General features: G+C 44.1%; 1 protein-coding gene across 1 annotated transcript in view; it reads left to right on the top strand.

Annotated features, from left to right (window-relative positions):
* Positions 1-10,547: 10,547 nt before the first annotated feature.
* Positions 10,548-22,244, top strand: part of JPH4 (junctophilin 4) — a 48,701-nt gene continuing 37,004 nt past the window's right edge. The window contains exons 1-3 of the mRNA XM_040354378.1: positions 10,548-10,980; positions 11,705-12,479; positions 12,702-13,494. Coding sequence (XP_040210312.1) covers positions 12,101-12,479; positions 12,702-13,494 — 1,172 coding nt within the window. The 5' untranslated portion in view covers positions 10,548-10,980; positions 11,705-12,100. The remainder of the gene's footprint in view (positions 10,981-11,704; positions 12,480-12,701; positions 13,495-22,244) is intronic.

Genomic DNA, 22,244 nt, shown 5'->3' with positions numbered 1-22,244 from the left:
TTGTTCAGATTTCTTTTTTTTTTCTCACATCAAGGTTAAAGAAGCTCTGAGCTTAACTACCACCTTAAAAATGGAACATAGCTTAAAGGGATTGTAAAGGTTTGTTTTTTATTTTCTAAATGGGTTCCTTTAAGCTTGTGCATTGTTGGTTCACTTACCTTTTTCTTCGATTTCCCTTCTTTTTCTTTGTCTGAATTTCTCACTTCCTTTTCCTCCTCAGTAAGCTGTTCTGGCTGACTAACCCCCAGCCAGATGATGGTGGCAAGTTTACTGAGGAGAAACAGGAAGTGAGAAATTCCAACAAAGAAAAATAAACATTATGGCCCGGATTCACATACATCGGCGCATATTTATGCCGGCGTAGCGTATCTAATATACGCTACGCCGACGCAGCGCAGAGAGGCACGCACCGAATTCACAAAGCCTCCGCTGCCCAAACTGCGCTGGGTTTCCTCGGGCGTAAGCCGTCGTAGGTGGAAGGAAGTGGGCGTGAGCCATGCTAATGAGGCGTGACCCCATGTAAATGATGGGCTGAGTACCTGTATACCTGAGTATTGTATTGCACTTTGACTGAAGCGATGTTCGCTAGGATAATACACCTGTATAGTGTTTGTTTGTTATGTTTTTATAAACAATAAAAAAAACAAAGTTAACCTTTAAAAAAAAAATGATGGGCCGAGCGCCATACAAGTGCTTAAAACGAACGGCAGATGCGCCGTCCTGTGGACGCATCCCAGTGCGCATGCTCAGAATCGCGTCGGAACTACTCCCTAAGATACGTCAAATCACTGCCTACGACATGAACGTAACCTATGCCTAGTCATATTCACGTACTACGTAAACAACGTAAAATATAACGGCTGTGTTCCCTGGTGCAGCTATTTGCATGGATGCTGCTGACTTACAAACCGTGTATATTATGCGCCGGGCGCAAATACGTTTGTGAATCGGCGTATCTCTCTCATTTGCATATGTGCATAGAAAATCAATGGGAGCGGCAAATGCGCCCATCGTAAATATGCACCCACGATACGACGGCGTAGGCAAGTTACATCGGTCGTAGGAAGCCTATTTATAGGCGTATCTCAGATTGTGGGCACGGCGCATTGTTATACTTACGCGGCGTATCTCGAGATACGTCGGCGTAAGGGCTTTGTGAATCCGGGCCTTAGAAGGGAAATCAAAGGAAAAGGTAAGTGAACCAACAATGCACTAACTTAAAGCGGAGTTCCAGCCTTTTTTGATGTTCATTAAAAGTCAGCAGCTACAAAAAGCATAGCTGCTGGCTTTTAATAAATGTGCAATTACCAGCTCCACGGTCCAGCAAAGCGACGCACGGAGCTCCGCTCCTCCCCCCCCCCCCTCTCCGCCGGCGCCTCCATCCTAACTGTGGGCACCTGGCCGTGACAGCTTTCGGCTTCACGACCGGGCACTCACTGCGCATGCACGATCGGCACTGCGCTACCTGACTGGACAGGCGATCGCCTGGGACCTGTCACGTGTCCCAGGCGATCGCCTACAGGGAGGGGCCGCCAAAAGGCGATATGACGTATCACCTTAGCGGTCCCTGGGCAGAAGGAGGAAGTGGGACAGGAAGTCCCACTCCTCCTGAGGAGAAGTCCCCCACCAAAAAAAATTACATGTGGCATGTAAGGGGGTGAGGAGTGGATTAAGCGGAAGTTCCACTTTTGGGTGGAACTCCGCTTTAAAGGAACCTATTTAGGGAAAAAAAAAAAAAAGAAGCAAACCTTTACAACCCCTTTAAAGCTTGTACTAACAGGCCAGATATTTTTGGTTAAAATTGTAACAAGAGATGGAGGTGCAATTGTGCAAAGCAAGTAAGGCATTGCTTCCAGTGCTGTAGTACACTCTATCCTTAAAGTGGATGTAAAGCCACTCTCATCCTTTCTAAACTACTGCCATAGTGCTGATCTATAAGGATGTACATGCCTCCTGCATGTATCCTTACCTGTCAAATGTCTCCCCTCTGTCTGTTATAAGAACTGAAAAACTGCAGATTCTATGGGTGGGTCTGTTGTCTGGAGGTGAAGTCGTGATGTCAGTAGACTCCCTGCCCTCCTCTACACTCCCCTTGTCAACATGCATTTTTTCCTATGTATTCCTTACACTGAATTCTGCTATGATCACTAACATCCAGTCAAAATCCAGAAAAGTAACCACATGACTTCAGAAAAGGAGTGGGGGTGGGAATTAAAAAAGAATGCCTGTCTCCAGGCTAGTGCATGAGATATGTAAATAACCTGTCACTCACAGCAAGGGGCAGAACGGACTAAGGTTTTTCTCTGTAAGTCCGTTTTATTTCCCTGAACAATAAAAGAGGATTGCTCAGAGCTGGATTAACTCTGTGTGGCAAGACTGGGTACAGGTGATAGGAAATCTTATACTGTACATTGTGACATAAAAAAAATAATACAATTTTTGAGTTTACATCCACTTTAAGGCCCCTGGGTACAGAACCGATATTGAGGAAGGACCAGGGAAAAAAAATTGTGTTTTTGTCCTATTTTTCTCCACTTTTTTTCCAAGTCCGAGTGCTGTGGGAACAGTTTGCCTTTACGGTGCAGAGATGGAATGTTTCTGTTATGTAATATACTGTTACCAGTGGTATCCATTACAGAATTCTCAGGTTACTGCCACTATTCTTTATACAGTGAAAATGTTAACTGTTAGACATCATACAGATCCCTTGTGATGTGGGCTGCTTCTTAAATAGGTTGAGCATTTGTCATCTTTATCTGCCATCAGCAAACTCTAGTCAGAGACTGTTGCCTATGGATAAAATTGCCTGCTATTTGGTTTAGATCTACAGGATTGCAGCTTGCTGTTCATTGGGTTTAGCATACAAATATTTAGAATTCTTGTAGATGTTGTAACCTTTCCAAACTCTATCCAAAACTAAAAGCTGAACAATGGCTCATTAAAAGTAGCTTTTGCTGCAATACTCGCTTTCAGTTTGACCTCAGTACTTCCTTTCTGCCACTAGATGGCTGCAGCCTTTTAGGTTATATGAAGACTCTGCATCATTAAGTCCACTTCCTCTGAGCCCAGGCTGTTATAGAACAGCCTCCAGCCTGTGACTGGACAGTGAATAAAAGGAAGCACAGTGATGAGATACTTTTTTCTTTCCCATTCTAGCTGTGCTGTACAGGAACTGGAAGAGGCTTATACCAAGTCAAATTCTGGTACTTTTGCTGTTTTCATTTAAACCTCTTGCCGCCGCCAACTATTACTCAGATATTTGAGCATATAAAAACAATGATTCCATCACACATATTGGCATGCTGAAGTGAAGACAATAACAGGACCATCATTCACTGGTAATCCTAAATTGATGAGCTGTAAAATCCTTCAAAGTTTTGCCTATGGACAATTTGAGGTACCATAATATTTTCACAATTTTATGGTCTTGTGCAGTTTTGAAACTTGACATATACTGTAGTATGGTTTGCTCAATGCAACCTCACCTTTTATATTTCCCCCCCAAAAATGGGTATTGTGTTTGTGTACATCGAAATTAGTTTTAATGTTTTACTGAAATTATTGATTTATTAAACAGTAGCAATAATCGTGTGACCTAACAAGGGCCACAATTTTATTCTACAGGGTCTCTGCTCTAAGTAAATATGTAGGGCCAGATTCACAGAGCAAGTACGCCGGCGTATCTACTGATACGCCGGCGTACTTTCAAATTTCCTGCTTCGTATCTTTAGTTTGAATCCTCAAACCAAGATACGACGTCATTTGGGTAAGATCCGACAGGCTTCGTACGCCTTTGGATCTTAGATGCAATACTTCGGCGCTCGCTGGGTGGAGTTTGCGTCGTTTTCAGCGTCGGGTATGCAATTGAGCTTTTTCCGACGATCCACAAACGTACGTGCGGTCGTCGCATTCTATTACGTCGTCTCTAGTCGCCTTTTTCCGGCGTATAGTTAAAGCTGCTATTTTGGGGCGTATAGATAGACTTGCCATGTTAAAGTATGGCCGTCGTTTCCGCGTCGAATTTTGATTTTTTTTTTGTGTAAGTCGTCCGTGAATAGGGATGGACGTAAGTCACTTCTAAGTTCAAAAAATGACATCGTTGCGACGTCATTTCGAGCAAAGCACGGCGGGAAATTTCAAAACGGAGCATGCGCAGTTCAATCGGCGCGGGGACGCGCTTCATTTAAATGATTAACGCCCCCTACCCGCCGATTTGAATTACGCGCCGAGAGATACACTACGCCGCCGTAACTTACGGAGCGAAATCTTCCTGGATTCGACTTAGAGCCAGGTAAGATACGGCGGCGTAGCGTATCTCTGATACGCTGCGCCTTTCTAAATCTACCTGAATCTAGCCCGTAATGTTTTGGGGGATTTAAGTCATTTTCTATCTTAAAATGTGTACTTTAGCATGTGCAAAATGAATGTCTCTGATAGCAGAATGGTTAATAAAACATGTTTAATAATGGGTTAAAAAATGCAAAACTACAATATTGTGTGTCTGAACTTGTCAAAAATGATGCTAGGAGCAGGCATCTAGCTGAGGGGCTCCGGGATCTGGCTTCTCAGCTGTTCCCCTGATGCAGGGTACATTCTCATTGATCTTATCTAGCCCTCCTTCCTCCTGTGGTCTTGAGGAATACGACAAGGGGCAGAAGTGTCAGCCTGACCCGTCCAACCGGTGATCCAGTAAGTGCTGTAGCTCCTGCAGGAGATCACGCCGCTAATACATGCCTCATAACCACATAGACAGATGGACTGGAGTCCACCTCACTAGATTCTCCTAAATTCATAAGGACTTAGATAAGTTCCAGGAGCGTGTTACTGGAGTGGAACAAAGGGTTTCCTCTGTGGAGGATGTTCAAGGTGACCACCTAGCGAACCTCCAGGGCGCAAGATGCTGAAAACCACAATCGCCAAAATAAAAAATACTTCATATCCTGAGCCTACCAAATGTCCTCGGCATAATATGGGAAACTGATGTTTTTTTTATACTCTTTATCGCCATTATTTTGCTCCTCTCTGAGCTCATTCTGTGTTGGGAGGGGAACCTGCCTTTCGAGACTGTTGTTACCTCACTCTATGCTTTTTGCATATTTCCCTGTAGGTGGCTCAAAGCATGTTTGGGACTGGTATATAAGCTAGCCTAAGTTTTAAGGGGGTTTGCGGGGTGGAGAGGGGGGGACCTGGTTATATTTTTTTTCCTGTTGTTTTTGTTTTGCTTTTTACTTTTTTATTTGCTGCCATTCAGTATGTTTTGGCTAAAGTATATTTTGGTGCACTGCTCTCTCCTTTACATTTACTATGGTATGAGCCATGCCATTCCATCTGGGTCCGTTCTACCTATAGTGCCCTGCGTACCTATTTCTATGTTGATACAATGCCTCATTTTGGTATTCTCTCAGAATACGAAAGGCATGAACTCCCCCATCAAGCCTTCCCTGTCTTCCAATTTATGAAGACCTATAATGCTCATCTTTGTGTTTTACAAGAGACACATCTCACAGGTATCAAAACTATGACAAAACTTTGCCATGGGAGTATTTGGTGAGAAAGTCCATACCCTTTCGGTTGATGGACTTTTTACTGGACCAGGATGGAGGGTACATAGTTATACATGCACAGATTGAATGCATGAATGCTGTCCTGGTAGGTCTCTACCTGACATTTCCTGCTATACTTAAGTTACCTTATAAACTGATAGCTATTGTGGCCGCCTACTCCACTAATTGCTTCACTAATTGCTGAAAAAGCATTTGATTCTGTTTAGTGGGAATAGCTCTGCACAATCTTGGATAGCTTTGCTTTAATTCATAAATTAATTTCATGGCGTAGACTAAGGACCAATGCTAGTCTTGCTGCTTCTTTCCCCCTGAGTAGAGGGACAAAGCAGCATTGCCCTCTTTCTCTGGGCCTGTTTTCATTAGATTTGGAGCGACTGGCGATTCTTGTCTGCAATGACCCTACGGTCATTGTAGACAAGGAAAATAGTGACTGGGAACCTGCCATTGTGATACAGCATATTCTGCAAATTAACAGAAGGGGCAGAATCCACCAGACAGAAAGGCAGGAGTTATAAAGCCAGCAATTTTGACAAGCTGGAATTTAGATGCTGGGCATGTGGTTGGCAGGGAGTGTATTTTTTTTTTCAATGCAGCAGCTGGGGCAGAGAAATTTGCCTGCTATACTCTACAGCTGGTGGTGTGCTGCTAACAGACGTGTTGCAAGGACCTGTCACAACCTTTGCTATACCATCATCCCTGTCAGTGGAGGCTGCTGAGAGTTCATGAGATAAATTGGAAGGGGGGGTTAGACATGAAGGATGAGAATGAGAAGAATTGTGTCCCTTGTGTGTGGCTTTCAGGTGCTCTTGCCAACGGACTGAGTGGTGGGAGGTTAGATATGACTTGTCAAGCATGTGGTACCAAAATGGCTGGTGTTTTTGCCACGCTTAATCCTTAGGCAGAGATTGCACGTGCGATCTGTGGGAAGTGGGCCAGGAGATAACAGCTCCACAATCTGATTAAATAGGGTGGCTGCTCTCTACTGTTCCATGATTGCTGCCTCTGGAGGACATCCTGCCTCGTTGGGGTTGTTTCTCCCCCTCAGTTTCCTCTCTATCCGGAACATCAGTATCCTCTCCATTCTCATCTTCACTGGAGTCAACTTGGCAATACGCTGCGGCTGGGGGAACATGACTGCCAATTTGTTGTTTACTAGTGTTCTCCTCTCTTTGTGGGGTAGGTTCATTTTACTCCCTTCCTCTACCTCAGAAACAATATCAGAATCAAGTAATATATGTGCATCCTCAAGAAGCAAGTAGCTGATGCTGTGTTCAAATAATTCAGCTGACTCTTCCATGCATGATGCTATGGCAGGAGTAGCTGTGGACAAGGAGGCAGAATAAGCCACTCTGGCAGCAGCGGTGGACTGTGCACTAGTGTCAGCTTGGATCACAGAGGATGATGAGGATGGTTCAGTAAGCCAGTCCACCACCTCCTCTGCAAGCTGTGGCAACATCACTAAACAGAGACAAATGTGCCCTGCCTGAGGATGAACCACATACACCTTTGTCTGTGGACACAGATGCGCTGGCCCCTCATAATGACATGGGACAATGACATGCCTCTCCTTGTTGGCCTCCCAGACATGATGGTGGGGGGGCTTATTACCCAAATTTAATAGAAACTGGGAAATGTGCATACTGACACACTATACTCATGCTATACTGACACACCATACTCACACTGTACTAATACTACACTAAAACCGGGTATACATTAACATTTTTTACACACTAACTGACAGCTTTGCTCGGAGCCATTGTACTAACCATGCAAGGTTTGTTCAGCAATCTCCCCCGCTCAGTTTTTGTGTTCTGACTGGGGGATGGCCCCCTTGCCAGAACACACCAATCAGCGCTCTGTGCCATTGGATGAGAGCGTTGATTGGGAGTCAGTTGGCTGCTGGTTTTCCAACATGCACGTCCGACAGACCGACATACACATGGGCTGAATGTCAGCGTTTTTTTTTAACCAGCCGTTGTCTTCCGAAATTTGGCCCATGTGTACCCAACTTTACACTACACTCAAATAGGTAAACACACTAACTTGCTAGTAGCAAACTGAGCCCTGCTCTATCTATCTCCATTCCAACAACACACTGCAAAAGCTTCCTGTGGGAAGGAACCTTTTATAGTGCTGGGTGGGACATCATCACTTTGTCCAATCAGGGCTCTGTGCCCTAATTGGCAAAGCCTTGCACCTGACCAGCAGTCAGGTGCATTGCTTAATCCAATTGGGAGCCCTAGAATGCACTGTGAAGCACGCAGTGCATTGTGGGGTGCTCAGCGTGTGAACATCCTGCAGAGTGCCCCCTGCAAATTTAGGTGTTTGCTGAACAGGCGATGTTCAGGCCAAACTTTTGCTCAGCCTGAACCGTTCCCCCAACTCTAGTCCCAAGCAATCTGAAAGCCTTCTTCAAGCTTCAGCTTACACTGGCACAAAAGTATCCCAGAAAGATACTTTTGGAAGTTACCTGGTTGTTCCTGCGACTTTGGAGTGATCCATCAGCTCTTTAAGAACACACAGCTCGGCCTGGGACCTGACAAGAACGTGCACACATGACTGCCTCCTTAGTTTTTCAGGTGGACCTGATCAAACAGTCCATGCACCTCTATGGAGCAGTGGAATCCGCTGGTATCCTACCCGAGCCTGTCTGTGAAATGCAGACGGATACAAACCCTATTTTCCATCCATCTGGAGGATCGAATGAAAATGGACAGGTGGTCAGTTTTCATCCGATCTCCCCATAGAGGAGAGAGGGGCTCTGACAGGTCCATCTCTGCACAGTGAGCAGAGATGGACCTGTTATCCGCCTGCTCAGCGGGGATCAGCAGGTCGATCCCCCACTGAGCAAAGCGGAGTCCGCTGGGCGGACCGCCTGTGTGAAATGACTCCATTGGTATTTTTGTTTTACCAAAAACTATGTAGCAGAATACATATTGGCCTAAATTTATGAAACAAAAAATGTTTTTTTGTTTTTTTTTACCTTTTTATTGGTTATGTTTTATAGCAAAAAGTAAAAAATAATTTTTTTTTTATTCAGAATTGTCAGGCTTTTTTTGTTTGTAGCGCAAAAATAAAAACCGCAGAGGTGATCAAATAGCACGAAAAGAAAGTTTTATCGGTGGGAATACAAGAACATACATTTTATTTGAGTACAGTACAGCCTGCGCAATTGTCGATTAAAATAATGCAGTGCCACATCTCAAAAAATAGCCTTGTCATGAAGAGAGCTAAACCTTCCGGCGGTCAAGTGGTTAATTAAAAAAGTAAATGTAATGTAAGGAATTTTTGCTAGCCTTTTCCATGTTATCGCGGCCAGAAGACTTTCCCATACAGTCTTTCCTATATACCTTCCCTCTTAGATTGTAAGCTCTCCTATCCTCTTAGATTGTAAGCTCTCATATCCTCTTAGATTGTAATCTCTCTATCCCTCTCAGATTGTAAGCTCTCATATCCTCTTAGATTGTAAGCTCTCTATCCCTCTTAGATTGTAAGCTCTTCTTCCCTCTTAGATTGTAAGCTCTCCATCCCTCTTAGATTGTAAGCTCTCCATCCCTCTTAGATTGTAAGCTCTCCTATCCTCTTAGATTGTAATCTCTCTATCCCTCTCAGATTGTAAGCTCTCCTTTCCTCTTAGATTGTAATCTCTCTATCCCTCTCAGATTGTAAGCTCTCCTTTCCTCTTAGATTGTAAGCTCTCCTTCCCTCTTAGATTGTAAGCTCTCCTTCCCTCTTAGATTGTAAGCTCTCCATCCCTCTTAGATTGTAAGCTCTCCTTCCCTCTTAGATTGTAAGCTCTCCACCCCTCTTAGATTGTAAACTCTCCACCCCTCTTAGATTGTAAACTCTCCATCCCTCTTAGATTGTAAGCTCTCTATCCCTCTTAGATTGTAAACTATCTATCCCTCTTAGATTGTAAACTCTCTATCCCTCTTAGATTGTAAGCTCTCCTTCCCTCTTAGATTGTAAACTCTCCTATCCTCTTAGATTGCAAGCTCTCCTATCCTCTTAGATTGTAATCTCTCTATCCCTCTTAGATTGTAATCTCTCATTCCCTCTTAGATTTTAAGCTCTCTATCCCTCTTAGATTGTAAGCTCTCCTATCCTCTTAGATCGTAAACTCTCTATCCCTCTTAGATTGTAAGCTCTCCTATCCTCTTAGATTGTAATCTCTCTATCCCTCTCAGATTGTAAGCTCTCCATCCCTCTTAGATTGTAAGCTCTCCTTCCCTCTTAGATTGTAAGCTCTCCTATCCCTCTTAGATTGTAAGCTCTCATTCCCTCTTAGATTGTAAGCTCTCCTTCCCTCTTAGATTGTAAGCTCTCCTATCCTCTTAGATTGTAAGCTCTCCTTCCCTCTTAGATTGTAAGCTCTCCTTCCCTCTTAGATTGTAAGCTCTCCTATCCTCTTAGATTGTAAGCTCTCCTTCCCTCTTAGATTGTAAGCTCTCCTTCCCTCTTAGATTGTAAGCTCTCCTTCCCTCTTAGATTGTAAGCTCTCCTATCCTCTTAGATTGTAAGCTCTCCTATCCTCTTAGATTGTAAGCTCTCCATCCCTCTTAGATTGTAAGCTCTCCATCCCTCTTGGATTGTAAGCTCTAAGGAGCAGGGCCCTCTGATTCCTACTGTATTAAAGTGTATTGTATTTGTACTGTCTGTCCTCATATTGTAAAGCCCTGCGTAAACTGTTGGCGCTATATATAAATCCTGTATAATAATAATAATATACATCAAACCATGACAGATAAAATAGAAACGCCTAGAAATCGTAGTGCCTGAGCCCCACATGTGATGAATGTGGAGAGCATGGCGCTGTCTCTGTGTTTATGTCTGCATGTAACAGGATAGCCGAGGATGCTGCAACCTTCTTCACCATGGTAACGGTTTCCATGGAGCCGCCTCTCTCTTCCTCCTGCTGCCATGGTCACGGTAGTCATGGCCCAGCTGCTGGATGTTGCTAGGGAGAAAAAGAAGACTGTGTGCTAATGAGCAGAGAGAGAGAGATCCGTCCACAGCCCCGTGCCTGTGTATACACAGTGTGCTGATGATACATTGTATACATTGACACAAAGTGACAGCTGATGTGTGTGTGTGTTCACCCGCTCCCCTTTATTGCATCCATCTGCCCACACCATCCCAGCCATGCCCCAGGAGCTCCCGATCTGTGCCCAAGTTGTGCCAGCATCCATCTGTCCTCCACCCACACCGATCCCTCCCTCCTGGGCATCCCGATAGAAGCAGATCACATCGGGGAAGATACCTGTCTGCCTGTGTAGCAGCACCCGATGTGGGCTGCCATCCTCTCCCACCCCAGCGCCCTCCTTACAACCTGGCACTTTTAGCTCTCCTCCTCCTCCCCTCCATCCTCCACCCCCATCAGCCGTCTCCAAGCTGCATCTATGGGCACTGCGAGGTGAGTACACAGCTGCTCTCCGGTATATGAATTTGGGTGGTGGTGGTGGTGGGGGTTACCATTCATGCAATGCTTTGTATAATTGGGGTGATCAAACCCCCTCCCCTCCCCCTTCCTCCATCAATCCTATGTGTGTGTCTGTGTGTTGTGCATAAACAAGCCTGTCATTTATGGTTGCCTTTTTGTAAATGCCAATTAAAAAAAAACAAATGTGTTTGTGTTCATCCCATGTGTTTGGCCTGCATATATTTATTGCAAGTAATGAACGCAATCTGTTTCCAATATGTGCGTTCACTCATTTTATACAGTATGTAAACGCCAATTTTTTCATTTTCCTTTTTTTTTTAAGGTGTGTATTGATTTTTTTTTTATTAAAGTATGACTGTGTTGCATTTTCCCCCACTGATCTTTTTTTTTTTTTTTTACTATGTGCACTGTAAGCTATTTTTGTGCATCGCATGTTTTAATGCTCGGGTTAGTGCAGTTTACAGGAAGTCAGTCAAGTCATGTAAGACGCTAACGTTCCTTCTTATGCCATGTATGTACTAGTAAAATGTGCAAGCAAAGCACAAATGGTTGTAACATAGCAGCAAATCAGCAGACGGACCCAACGCTTTCCCTAAACGTGTCAACTGCATTGGGTAGAGAGTGTGTAAAGTCACTGAACCGTACATAGTATTTGTTGTAATTGTCATGTTTTTTTTTTCCTTCTTTTTCTCCCCAGGTGATCCTAGCAGGCGCGTATACTAACTAGGATCCAGCGGGAAACACTTTTACAGACTACTTCAATTATAAGTCTCCGTTTTGAATCATGGATTGTCATTTATAAGGATATATTATATGAAAATTCGATCCAAGATAACAAAAAATTGGAGGGTCTTGGAAGGTTTCTTTTTGTCACTAAACTGGTTGCCCCCGTGATACAAAAACAACAAGGCGCATTGACAGCGGAGGGTATATAATGTGACCTGCCCCCTACATTTTTTTTATTTTTGCTGATACATCCTGAAGTTGTGAATTCTAGTGGAAACGTAGAAGCACGTGATGCGTTCTGTGTGGAGCAAATAATCAAACAGGCAAACTGGGGCTTGGAAAAAATCGATGTGAAACCGGCTCTTGCATGTTCAGCGGAGGGACATTTGGATTTTCAGATGGTGGGTGTTATATGGGAGACTGGCAGGATGGCCGAGCACATGGATATGGTGTATGCAAGGGTCCAACGAGGCAAGGTGAATACAGTGGACTGTGGAGCCATGGGTTTGAGTCTTTGGGAGTTTACACCTGGCCTAGTGGAAACACATATCGTGGCTACTGGGACCAAGGCAAGAAGAATGGCCTGGGAGAAGAACATAAAGGACGGTGGCTGTATCGGGGTGAATGGACACATGGACTTAAGGGAAGGTTGGGTGTGAGAGAAAGTCTTTCTGGAGCACGATATGAAGGACTGTGGACAGATGGTCAGCAAGATGGTTATGGCATAGAGACGTACTCAGATGGAGGTGAGAAGTTAAGCAATATAGTTGTAGATATAGAATTGTACTGTATAATATGTAAGATGATGTATACAATGAATTGACAGGTTCACCCATAAATGATAACATAGCTTATTTTTTTATTATTGACAATGTAATGTAACCATTTAGTGACCAACCTCCTTCTCTCTCTTCATATTTGCACTCTATGTTTACCCACCCTGCCTACATCCCATTCCATCTCTGCAGGTACATATCAAGGCCAGTGGCAAACCGGTAAGCGTCATGGATATGGGGTACGTCAGAGCGTCCCATATCATCAAGCTGCACTTCTCCGTTCTCCCCGAACACCAACCCTCACTTCTTTGCCTAACTCCCCTGATGCCCACACCAATACAGCCCCAGAACTACTTCCAGGAAGCCCTGCCTCTGGATCCCGTGGCGGTTTTGTTTTGAAAGTTCGAGGAGTTGGCACTGAATCCACTGGTCCTGGCAGCAGTGGCAAGCCTAAAAAGAGAGGGTTTTTCTTCCCACGTTCACTTATACTCAGTGGGTTCCGATTACATCGTGGATCAGAAACCAAAGCCCCCACTAGTGGCCGGGACAGCCAGCGCAGTTCTTTGAGAAGTGAAACTCGGGGGGCTGGCGGCTCTCTGGGATCCAATGCCAGTCAAGATGGATCCAGTGCTAGTGTAGCAGAAACAGAGTCCGAGCTGCCAATTGCTGCCTGGGAAACAGAGACTTATGCTGGCGAGTGGAAGAGTGATCGCCGCAGTGGGTATGGGGTAAGCCGTAGATCAAATGGGCTTAGCTATGAAGGGGAATGGCTGAGAAATCGACGGCATGGTTATGGTAGAACCACCTATCCTGACGGGTCACGAGAAGAAGGAAAGTACAAGATGAACATGTTGGCCAGTGGTAAAGTGAAGAGTCTGTTCCCATTGCGCAGGGGTAAAGGGAGGGAGAAGGTGGAGAGAGCAGTGGAGGCTGCGAGAAGAGCAGAAGCAACTGCCAGACAGAAACAGGACATGGCAATAGCCAGGTAAGAGCAAGCAAAAAAAATGTACTTACCATGAAGCCTTACCTTGCGTTATTTTTTAGGGTATTTATTTTTGCCTGCCTGCCGGTTAAATTCACGCTTGTGTATTATCAAAAAAAAGAAAAAGGGTACTTTGTATTTGTAAAAATATGCATCAGTATTTCAGTGAAGACATAAAAAACATCTCTTATTGCATATAAACTTCATATCTGGATTACTTGTCTATCTATAACACTTGTTTTCTATATACTGGTACGGGGGTCTCCAAACTTTCTAAATAAAGGACCAGTTTACTGTCCTGTGGGCTTTAGGGGGTCCAGACTGTGGTCAGTGTGAATATAAAATGTCCTAGTGTAGGAGCAAACAATCCCTCATCATCGGTGTCAGTAGGAGGAATAGTGCCCCGTCATTAATGTCAGTGACAAGATTTAGGCCCCATTATTGGTGTCAGTGGGAGGAATAATTTATTTGATCGTTGATCTCAGTGGCAGTAATTATGGCCAATTGTTGGTCTCAGTAGGAGGAATAGTTTTTTATATTAGTGGAAGAAGTAGTGCCCCAAGGGCAAGACAAAAAGCAAGTAAAGGGCCACATCTGGCCCCTGGGCAGCATTTTGGAGACCACTGTACTGGAACATAAGGCGCCTGAGCCTGCGCAGTGTAAATGCTTTGAGTACAGCAAACTGGTATCTATTTTTTGCATATGTCCATACACTTTGCTTGTGTTTACCTAATCATTGGTGTATACACACGTACAGCTGTGCATGGTCCTTTGTGTCTATGGGCAGCTGTACGCAGCACCAGAGCTTTCCGGGCAAGGGATATAGCCCATATGCAAGAGGTAAAAAAAAATTCACAATCATGGCCAATCTCCAGGCTGAAGGTTTTAATCACTTGTGAGCAGGGCTGGACTGGGACAAAAATGTGGCCCTGGACTTCATCCAGACCGTCCCAGGGCACAACACATCAGGGTACAGTGCACATCAGGGCACGGTACAGAGCTCAGCACATCAGGTCACAGCACATCAGGGTACAGGGCACAGCACATCAGGGCACAGGGCACATCAGGGAACTGGGTACATTAAGGTACATAGCACATTAGGGCACATGGGACATCAGGGCATGGGACACATCAGGGCACATAGCACATAAGGGCATATAGCACATCAGGACACGGGGCACATATCACATCAGGGCACATAGCACATTGTTCACCAGGCAGCATGCAGAGTAATGCAGGAAGTTTTTGTAATATGTTCTCTCTCCTGTCACGGCACTCCCTTGGCTCCCCGGCGGCCTCTCCTCCCTTCTCGTCCATCCCAGATGATGTCACAAGCAAATGGGTATGGCCGAAAAGAGAGGAGGGGCCGCCGGGGAGCAGCCTTCCTGGTTTCTTGCCTAGGTAAATGATGTCATATATCCTAGGAGTCTTCAGGAGGGGAGAAGAGGAGGAGGGGTGTTCTGTCAGAATCGGTGACCTGTCAGATTAGGTAATGGAATTGACGTTCCATCAGCTGCGCATGCGTCCACCACTACCAGGTTTGCTCATCTGGCAGAGAGAAGAAGCGTCATTTTAGCATTAAAGCGTATATGAGCGTATATGAACAAATATAGTATATTGACATCTGTGATGCTGTTTTGTTGTTACACTTTGAAAGAAGCTGGACGCCAGCAGTAGGAAGGTGGCGGAAGCCATGTTGGTACACCCCGCTCTGGTCAGCGCTAAACCTTTAGGCTTTCAAAATTAAACATCCAAACAGCATTATAGATGTCAATATACTATATTTATTTAGATACGCTCACTTTATTTATGCTAAAATTACTGTGAAATTCAAGACATAGTTGGGTGTACTAAGATATCCGCTGCCTTCTTCTGACTGCAGGTGTTCTGTCAGATGAGAAAACCTGGTAGCGGTGGACCCATGCGCAGCTGACCGAACGTCACTTCCGTTACCTAATCTGACAGGTCGCCAATTCTGATGAAACAGGGGCTTTCTCAGCTAAGCACACTCTCCTGTATGCATGCTTGAGATAAGGGCCTATGGAATTTCAGGAAATAAATGCAACATTAAAGGGTAACTCCACTTTTTTTCTTAACAAAAGTGGAGTAACGCTTTCGTTATTTGCCCTTATTCAAGATGGCCACGGGCAGAAATGCCAGGGAGGTGTTTTCCAAAGTAATTCTTCAACACAATAAAGCATGGAGACATGGATGGATGATGGAGTTTGCTTTGAATAGTAAAAATTAATTAAATAGGGGTTTTGATTTGTGGTGCTCAGATGCAGTGAAGATCCGCTTTAAAACACATTCCAGAATCTTGAAACTTGATGCTTGTTGCGGGACCTCTGGAACAACTCATAATAGCGCCAGTAGAAATGCGCTCAAACATACTGTATTCAGATCGCCTCCACATTTTTATCCTGGATGAAAATGATTAAAATTGGAGATTTTCTTAATGCCATGGACTGAGTTATTACAGTCTACAGTCTACAGTACCTAATATAAAACTAAACATAAATATTCAAAATGGTAAATATATGGTGCCAGTTTAAAGTGGACCTTAACTTTCCATCTATTAAATCTTCTGCCCTTTTAACTTTGGATAGCATTTTTTTTCTGCCAGTAAATACCTTTATACAGCCCAGTTCCTGTTTATTGTCTGGGAAAAAGCCTAGGTTTATGATATCATGCACAGCTCTCTCACTCTCATGAGTCATAAGAGGGCCAATAAGAGCGGCAGAGCTGGAGGTGTGCCTCTGTGTAAATCCAGGAAGTAAACAGGAAGCAGCTTCAGCTGCCCACAGTTAAAATGGCTGCAGCCAGACTCAGTGGAGGGAGATGTCTGCAGCATATTTGGGGCAAGTACAGAATCACAGTATATATAAAATAATGTGCAAAGTGGTTGGAGGGAAGCTTCAGAATGGCAAAGATGTTTTTATTACAAATGATGTGAACAGACTGCAATTCCTCTTTAAGTGTAGTCTTTGTTTTCCTCTAGCTCCCTTGCAAAACCCAACATTTCCTGTTGATCCTACCAGACCAGTGACAAGTTTACTGCTCTCTGTGATGGGGTGACAGTACTATCACACCTCTTCTTAAACCTGGGCAGTGTTCATTGCCACGTTCACATCTGCTAGTCAGTGCCACATGCCGACAACGCAGGTGGCATGCCAAGCATCATTATATCCAACTTGTATCTGGCTGGTCATACCTGGCCTTACTCCTGTTGTATGTTTCTTCTAATGTTGGCTCCACATCCTACTGCTATAGTTCTGGCAGGGTTCCAAAAATAAGAGGAGTAAAATAATCTAGAGATCTTTTACATCAAAGACCCTTTTCTAAAAAGAACTGACTTACGCAATGGCAATGCTTACAGGTGGTATATAGCCTGCCAGCTGGCCTTCTAGTGGCATATAGCCTGCCAGCTGCCATGACTGGTAAAAAAATAAATGAGGTTGCCTAATGAAGTCATGGGAGTTGTAGTCTGCTCAGTTGCCTGCATATCTCACATCTTACAGGCACTGGATAAACCCCCCCCCCCCTCCCACTACCAGGCTTATTCTGAAGAGGGAAAGAAAGGAGGAACGTGTAAAGCAACAGTTTTACACATTCTAAGGGACACTTTTTTTTTTTATTATTATTATTACTTTGGAAATGATTTAGGCCCAAGATTTAACTCAGATTTGTCCAATTATTGCCCATAGTTATACTATATATATGTACTAAGCATGGCTTTTTATTTAAAGGCAGGTACTCCCCCTCATTCACCCAAAAGTCATCCTTGTTGAACACCATCCCATGTCTCCGCCCTCTCCCACCTCCCAATACCACCCCTTTTTAAAGAATACATCCCTCAGCAGCAACAATAAAATCCCCATCAGCAACAATAGATTACCCCATCAGCAACAATAGACCCCCCCCCAGCAAATTCCCAGCAACATCCGTAAAGTAGCATCAGTAAATTCCACAGCAGCAATATTAACTCACCCAGCAGCATCAATAAATCCCCCAGCAGCAATATTAGCTCCCCCAACAGAAACAATATACCCCTAAGCCATACCTCCCAACTGTCCCTGATTTCGAGGGACTGTCCCTGATTTGGAGCGATGTCCCTCTGTCCTTCATTCTCCTCATTTGTCCCTCATTTTGGTCTGATCTGTATAGTTGTATATAAAATGGACTTTTTATCTATCAAAAAGTGTTTCCCAGTGCTAAACCTTTCATCTGATTGCTAAGATGCTGTGTTTGTAAATTCTAAAAGCCAATATAAAGGAATAGTAGTGGTAAAAAAGCACTTGTGGGCTTAACTAATCTTGTTTTTTTGTACAATTCTCCTTTAAGGGGGCGTGGTAAGGGGTGTGTCCTATGCCTGCATACTCTTGCTGATAGGTGTCCCTCATTCCCATCTCAAAAAGTTGGGAGGTATGCCTAAGCAGCATCAGTAAATTCCACAGCAGCAATATTAACTCGCCCAGCAGCATCAATATATCCCCCAGCAGCAATATTAACTCGCCCAGCAGCAGCAATCAATCCCCCAGCAGCAATATTAACTCCCCGAGCAGCAAAAATAAACCCCCCAGCAGCAACAATAGATTCCCCAGCAGAAATATTATCACCCCCTCAGCAATAAAAAAAAAATACCTCAGCAGCAACAATAAATCCCCCAGCAGCAATATTAACTCCCCCAGCAGCAACAAACCCCCCCCCCCCTCCCGTGGGGGAATACAGCATAGCATATGGAATGAAGTGGTGCAGAATAAGGAATGCTTAACATGGCATATAAAATAAGGGGGTGCATAATATGAAACATACAGCATGGCATGTGGAACCAGGTGGTGCATAATAGGAAACATACAGCATGGCATATGGAATAAGGGGGTGCAGAATAGGAAACAAACAGCATGGCATATGGAACCAGGTGGTGCATAGTAGGAAACATACAGCATAGCATATGGAATAAGGGGGTGCAGAATAGGAAACACACAGCATGGCATTTGGAATAAGGGGGTGCAGAATGGGAAACATACAGCATGGCATATGGAATAAGGGGGTGCAGAATAGGAAACATACAGCATGGCATATGGAATAAGGGGGTGCAGAATAGGAAACATACAGCATGGCATATGGGACCAGGTGGTGTATAATAGTAAACATACAGCATGGCATATGGGACCAGGTGGTGTATAATAATAAACATACAGCATGGCATATGGGACCAGGTGGTGTATAATAATAAACATACAGCATGGCATATGGAACCAGGTGGTGCATAGTAGGAAACATACAGCATGGCATATAGAACCAGGTGGTGCATAATAGGAAACATACAGCATGGCATATGGAATAAGGGGGTGCAGAATAGGAAACATACAGTATGGCATATGGAACAAGGTGGTGCATAATAGGAAACATACAGCATGGCATATGGAACCAGGTGGTGCATAATAGGAAACATACAGTATGGCATATGGAACAAGGTGGTGCATAATAGGAAACATACAGCATGGCATATGGAACCAGGTGGTGAATAATAGGAAACATACAGCATGGCATATGGAACCAGGTGGTGAATAATAGGAAACATACAGCATGGCATATGGAACCAGGTGGTGCATAATAGGAAACATACAGTATGGCATATGGAACAAGGTGGTGCATAATATGAAACATACAGCATGGCATATGGAACCAGGTGGTGAATAATAGGAAACATACAGCATGGCATATGGAATGAGGTGGTGCATAATAGGAAACAAACAGTATGGCATATGGAACAAGGTGGTGCATAATAGAAATGTAGAGCATGGCATATGGAATGGGGTGCTTCAGAATATGGAACGTACAACATGGCATATGGAATGAGGTGGTGCAGAATAAGGAATATTTAGCATGGCATATGGAATAAGGTGGTACAGAATATGGAACATACAGCATGGCATATGGGACAAAGTGGTGCGGAATAGAAATGTACAGCATGGCATATGGAATGAGGTGAGGCAGAAAAGAGAACGCACAGCATGGCATATGTGGAACAGGAAACATACGGAATAGAATATGGTGATTGCTAGAAGAAATCTATTTGTACCTTAATAGAATGACCCTGGCCAATTTAGACTTCCATCAGTGCAGACATTTACCCCGGCAGAGTTTTGAGCCAGTGTGGTTTATTGTTCAGTAGGAGCAGGCTGGAGCCGGCGGTGGAAGGAGCAGGCGGGCACATTTGCCGATCCTACTCCTCTAGTTTTTGGCTAGAGTGTGATCTCAACTGTGCAAGAGAAATATTTTTTGTGTGTTTTTCTTGAGCTTTAGCAAGGTAAAAACGCAGCAAAAATGCATTAGTGTGAAAGGGCCCTAAATGCCGCCGGAGAGTAAGAGATGCAGGGAATGGCTGGGTAGGTCACAAATGCCCGGTGTCAATAACTGGTAATTTGGCTAATTACATTCCAGGTGTAGCAAAACAAAAGGTATACAAAGTCTTAATATATATTTTCTCTAACCACCTCTCTCCCAGCTGTTTTATTACTATAGAATGCTATTCAGGGTGGACCTCATATGCCGACCTCCCAGCCGTGCACAGCGAAACACTGATCGGTGTACCGGACCCCTGTGTGCAGGTCTGGTACCATGTGATCACATGTCAGTTGTAAACAAACAATGACTTGTCATTCATAGCCATTGTGTATTACTGTGAGATCTGTGGTTGGTCACAGTGATCACATAGTACAGGGCCAATCATCATGGATCTGTTGCACCATGTGATAGTTGTGACCAATATTGGGATTCACAGTGTGACAGTGCTGGAAACTGCAAATTGGTCTGGGCAAAATTAGAAAGTGTCCAGTATTGAAGTGGGTAAAAAACAGTGAAGCCCAAGTAGAAAAGCCAGTATGCTGTAGAGAAGGACCCTTTCTTTCTGTGGAGAAGTGGAGGTCTCTATGCAGTGGTCCAACACACACACACACACACACACACACACATGATTTAGTGATTTAGAACTATACCTCTCCAGTTATCAGGAGAATGAACTTTACTGATTGCAGAGTTATAGGTTTGAATCAGTAGGGGGTGTGTTAGAACTCAGCAGAGAGACCACTGCTTACACAGAGGTAGCAAGGGACCTTCTCTGTAGCTGCTATCAGGGGACAGGCTTTTCTACTTAGCCTTTAGCAGCTTTAAAATTCATTCTCACAGGTGCTCTGCCTAGGGTTGCCACCTATCCGGGATTCACCCGGACAGTCCATGTTTTAAATCATGTGTCCGGATTTCAGGCGGACTGAAACCTGGACACATTATTCAGACCATGGTGTGGCTCCCCAAGTAACCAAGATAGTCACACACAAATCTTTTGCCGTCCAGGAGCTGCGAGAAGTGTCTGGGGGCAGGTTCGGCATCACTGGGGGGGGCAGGGTGACGATGTCAGCAAGAGCAATTTGGCCACACTTCAGTTTTGCTGCAGCACGCTATGCGAACCGCATTACTCCTCTCTTTGGGGAACCTAAGGCCACTAAAGTGTTTAGGTTTGGCTTGAAAAAAAGGTAGCAACCCTAACCCCATACATCACGTAGAGTCATTTGTTTCATTTTTTTTTTATTACCGCTGCTCTGCATGCAGGTAGCCTGTGCAAAGTGAATGGGTATGCATTGGCTTTACAGACTTTAGACTTATGTTCAGCAGTCGAGTTTGACAGGTATGCAGGGATTGGTGCACGGACCCAGCTATACAAGCTCAGCATACCTGTCCATGTACCTGTGCTTGCATTCCTGCTAAACTTGACTGTGCAGGTGAACCTGTACAGCTGATGAACACCCATTGACTTTGTATGGGCTGCCTGCATGCAGATCAGCGGTAGCATACCTCCCAACTTTTTGAGATGGGAATGAGGGACACCTATCAGCAAAAGCATGCAGGCATAGGACACACCCCTTGCCACGCCCCCTTAAAGGAAAATTGTACAAAAAAAAACAAGATTGGTTAAACCCACAAGTGCTTTTTTTTAACTCTACTATTCTTTTATTTTGGCTTTTGGAATTTACAAATGCGGCAATATAGAATTTGGATGAAAGGTTTAGCGCTGGAAAAACACTTTTTGACAGATAAAAAGTGCATTTTATATACATCTATATGGATCAGACCAAAATGAGGGACAAATGAGGAGGAATGAGGGACAGAGGAACATTGCTCTAAATCAGGGACAGTCCTTCGAAATCAGGGACAGTTGGGAGTAAAAAAAAAGTTAAAGTGGAAGTAAACCCTTCAATTTGATAGTTACAAAACAGTTAACATTCCTGGCATGCCGGAAATGCTAGCTGTCACATTTGTTTGTGCTCTCAACCAAACTGCCAAACCATCCAATGGCTGGTTTCATAACAGGTCACATGTACAGCATCATGGCAGTTGCAGATTAAACAGAGGTCAAGATGGCCGCTTCCTTGGCTGAAAACAATAGGAGGGTTTACTTCCACTTTAACAAATGGTTCTGCAAGCTGCACAGGGCCAACTGCCCATGTAAAGGAGCCCTTAGATAGAAACTGCTTTGCACACCTTTTGTTTTGCTGCACCTAATATATATTTAGCTGATTTTATTTATTTTATTCAATTGGCCTGTAGACTAATAAAAAAATTATAAACCAGTTTCCTGGAGAAAATGTTATTCCAGGCTCAAATCAATGCTAGCCTAGGCTTTTGCTTACATGATCTGTGCAGGAGATGATGAGGCAGTCTGAATTTTGAGCCTCCCCTTCAACAGAGATCAC

Source organism: Rana temporaria, chromosome 1, assembly GCF_905171775.1.
Source record: "Rana temporaria chromosome 1, aRanTem1.1, whole genome shotgun sequence".
Lineage (NCBI taxonomy): Eukaryota > Metazoa > Chordata > Amphibia > Anura > Ranidae > Rana > Rana temporaria.
Note: the sequence above shows the minus strand (reverse complement) of the source record. Positions and strands in the feature narration are given on the sequence as shown.